This window comes from Cyprinodon variegatus, unplaced genomic scaffold, assembly GCF_000732505.1.
Source record: "Cyprinodon variegatus isolate N-32 unplaced genomic scaffold, C_variegatus-1.0 Scaffold2192, whole genome shotgun sequence".
In the NCBI taxonomy this organism is placed as follows: domain Eukaryota; kingdom Metazoa; phylum Chordata; class Actinopteri; order Cyprinodontiformes; family Cyprinodontidae; genus Cyprinodon; species Cyprinodon variegatus.
Window position 1 is genome coordinate 18,030 of NW_015152645.1, and position 3,270 is coordinate 21,299.

The 3,270-nt window shown below is 41.0% G+C and overlaps 1 protein-coding gene across 1 annotated transcript in view; it reads left to right on the forward strand.

The window, feature by feature from the left end:
• The first annotated feature begins 474 nt into the window (after positions 1-474).
• LOC107105247 overlaps positions 475-3,270 on the forward strand; it is a 14,641-nt gene continuing 11,845 nt past the window's right edge. Inside the window, exon 1 of the mRNA XM_015405374.1 lies at positions 475-630. Coding sequence (XP_015260860.1) covers positions 597-630 — 34 coding nt within the window. The 5' untranslated portion in view covers positions 475-596. The remainder of the gene's footprint in view (positions 631-3,270) is intronic.

The window sequence follows — 3,270 nt, forward strand, 5'->3', positions numbered from 1 at the left end:
GGATTCGGTGTGCATATTGATAATGGTCAAATTACCATAAGGAGAAAAAAGAGTGCGACAAGAAGAAAGAGAAAAATGGGTTAAAATTATTTTAAAGGCAGTATTTAAACCTTACACTGTAATAAGTGAAAATTATTATTTTTTTATTTCTATGGTGCTTCTAAAGAAAGAAAACTGGAAATGAATAACTCATAGCTAAAAAAACTCAAATCATTAGTGTAATTAGAGCATAAAATAAGTTTAAAAACATGTAACAATTTGTAGTCCTCTAGTATCAGAGGGAATTGTAGTCCTTTAATCTCGGGTATCTGTAGTTCTTTAATAAGAGTTAGAGGGGTGTGTATTCCACAGCTCTCATTGTTTTCTTTCTGCCTGGTTCAAAGCCACGCCCACTGGAACACCTGTCTCATCCAGCCGGTACAGGTGTTCTGCCCTCAGGATTAGAAGGTCTCAGCTGATCTGGGCTCCGCCTCACAGACTCAGCTCACAAACATGCGGACACTGTTCAGAGACGTGGTGAAAACCTGCTGGAACGGAACCAGAACCCGATCCAGAGAAGGTTCTGGCTGGTCTGAGTTTGGAGCAGAAGGTCTGAGATGTTCCTGCAGCAGCTGCTGGTGGTCCTGCTGAGTAAGTGACCTCTGCTCAGCCATCCATGGCTCTGTTCACCTCTGTCTGTTATTATGAGCAATTATGATGTCATAGAGACAGGTTTAGAAAAACAACTGTAGAATCTTTATAAATAGATATGAGGACAAATCTATATATGTTGTTTATTGATTGATTATGAAGGTTTAATATGATGATCCTAAATATTGATGGTTTTATTTGAATGTCTGACACTTTGTTAAACATCTGAAGCTGTTCTGATTTTATTCGGATCCCTGTGGATCCGGAAGAACCGGCTTTGGGTTCAGCTGCACCTCTGACTGATGAGGGTCAGCAGGTGAATCTTTGTCTACATGAGGATCATTAATTTGATTAGAATCCATCCGAGTTTAGGAAGGCTGTTAGAAAAGTAGAAATCCAGAACCATTATTTTAATAATTTCTCAGTTGGTGGAGTTCAAATGTTAACAGAATAAAGTCCAATATTTTGGTCCGTATGTCTGAAAAAAGTGAAGCTGATGAATATAACATAGATCCATCCCACATAGAGTGGAATATCCTCAAACTGTCCTTTTACCGGTAGTATTTTTTGGTGATTATGGGAACAGAAAATGAAAACACAAAAATCCTTAAAACATTACAACAGAAAATAGATCTTTAATAGAAATATCAGGCCTAGAGTGTTTTTTTTCAGATACACTGATGATTGAACGGATATCACTGACCATCAATAACAGGCTCAGCTCTGCAGCAGTTGTGTTTTTTCTTTTCTTGGCCAATAATAAATCCTACTGGTTAAAAGATGCTGAATACAACTAAACGTCTCCTAATGCAGTTTTTCTAGGTAAACACAAAGTTCTTCCAGCTGGTTGAAGCTTTTATTCCTTTAACCAGAACACCTCCAGGTTCAACAGCAATGAATCCGATAGAGACGGAATGAAAGAACTGCAGACGCCTCTATGTTCAGCGTAGAAAAACATTAGAAAAACAGTTCTCTCCAGGTACTCCAGCTTCCTCCCACAGTCCAGAATTATGACTGTCAGGTTAATTGGCTTCTCTAAATCCTCCTTAGGTGTGAGTGAATGGTTGTTTGTCCTGTTTGTCTCTGTGTTGCCCTGCTTATTCAGTGTTTATCTGTTACAGATATAACTGCCAAATACAACAGTGAACCTCTGCACTTTGCTTTAAAATAAAAATCTCCTTCCCTGTTTATATCTTTTTTCAGATGACTGAATGAAAAACTTAATTAATTAATGTACAATCAGAAAAACAGAGCATCTCCATATAAAATAATAACAACCTGCAAAGATAAAAAACTGGGATCTTACATGATGTTTTGACAGGAAAACACGCTCTGAAGGTGTTCAGATATTTTATCTTTCATACCTTTTCTACCATTCCAGTGAATGGTCTCCTCATGGAGCGCCTCCCCACTTTGGTATTTCCTCAGGCTTGTCGGAGGCTGAGCTATATTCCTAAAATGGTGCTGAAACAAAAGGCTCTTTGTGTTATAATTCCTTCTCCTTTCTCATCGTCTCAAGCACTGCCAAATCTCAACCTTTCAAAAGTTTAACAACTCAGCCTGCAGGCCTCTGCTGATACGTCAGATAAGATGTGTCTTTGAGGTGAGGTTGGAGCAAAGTAGTGGCCTGCAACAGGAGTAGGGCCTTCCTGATGTCAAATTTTAATATCATCTGTGAAACATAAAGATGAGAAAAGCTTCACATAATTTTCGCTTGATAAAGCATCAGTAAAACTAGCAACAGGTCAAAGTTCATGGCCTCTAAGACACTGATGTCCTGCCGGGTCAAGCTGGGAAATGAATATCAGCTCCTGTCTGTGGGAACATTCCTATAAATAGCTGGGATCTGTCCAAGAATACCCTCCCTGATGTTTGGTTTGGTTCCCCAGAAGGATGGAAAGGCCTTAAAGCAAACACCAGATCTGTTAGTTAGCTAACTTGACTTCTATGTCCATATATTGAGGCAACATTTGACAAAGGCTTTGCTGATACAACAGAAAAAACTAAAGGCTCTGTCAGTGTCAGTGTTGGGCACGTTACTTTGAAAAAGTAATTAGTTATAGTTACTAGTTGCTTCTCCCAAAAAGTAACTGAGTTACTAAGTTACTCCACAATAAAAGTAACTAGTTACTAGTAAAAGTAACTATTGCGTTACTTTTGCGTTTCTCGCCCCCGTAACCCTCACCACCCGGCCCCCACCTTCTCGCCGTGTGTTTCAAAGCCAGCTGAATAGAGCGACGACAAAGACAAGAACCTGCAGAGAGTTTAGCATTTATTGCAACTCAACGTAAACGACATCAGGGGGGAACGCCATCTGACGGGCCTATTAACCCCGTCAGATAGCGTTCCCCCTGCTTAACATGGGGGGAACCCTATCTGACGGGGTTAATAGGCCCGTCAGATAGCGTTCCCCCCATGTTACATGGGGGGAACGCTATCTGACGGGGTTTATAGGCCCGTCAGATAGGGTTCCCCCTGCTTAACATGGGGGGAACGCTATCTGACGGGCCTATTAACCCCGTCAGATAGGGTTCCCCCCATGTTAAGCAGGGGGAACGCTATCTGACGGGGTTTATAGGCCCGTCAGATAGGGTTCCCCCCATGTTAAGCAGGGGGAACGCTATCTGACGGGGTTTATAG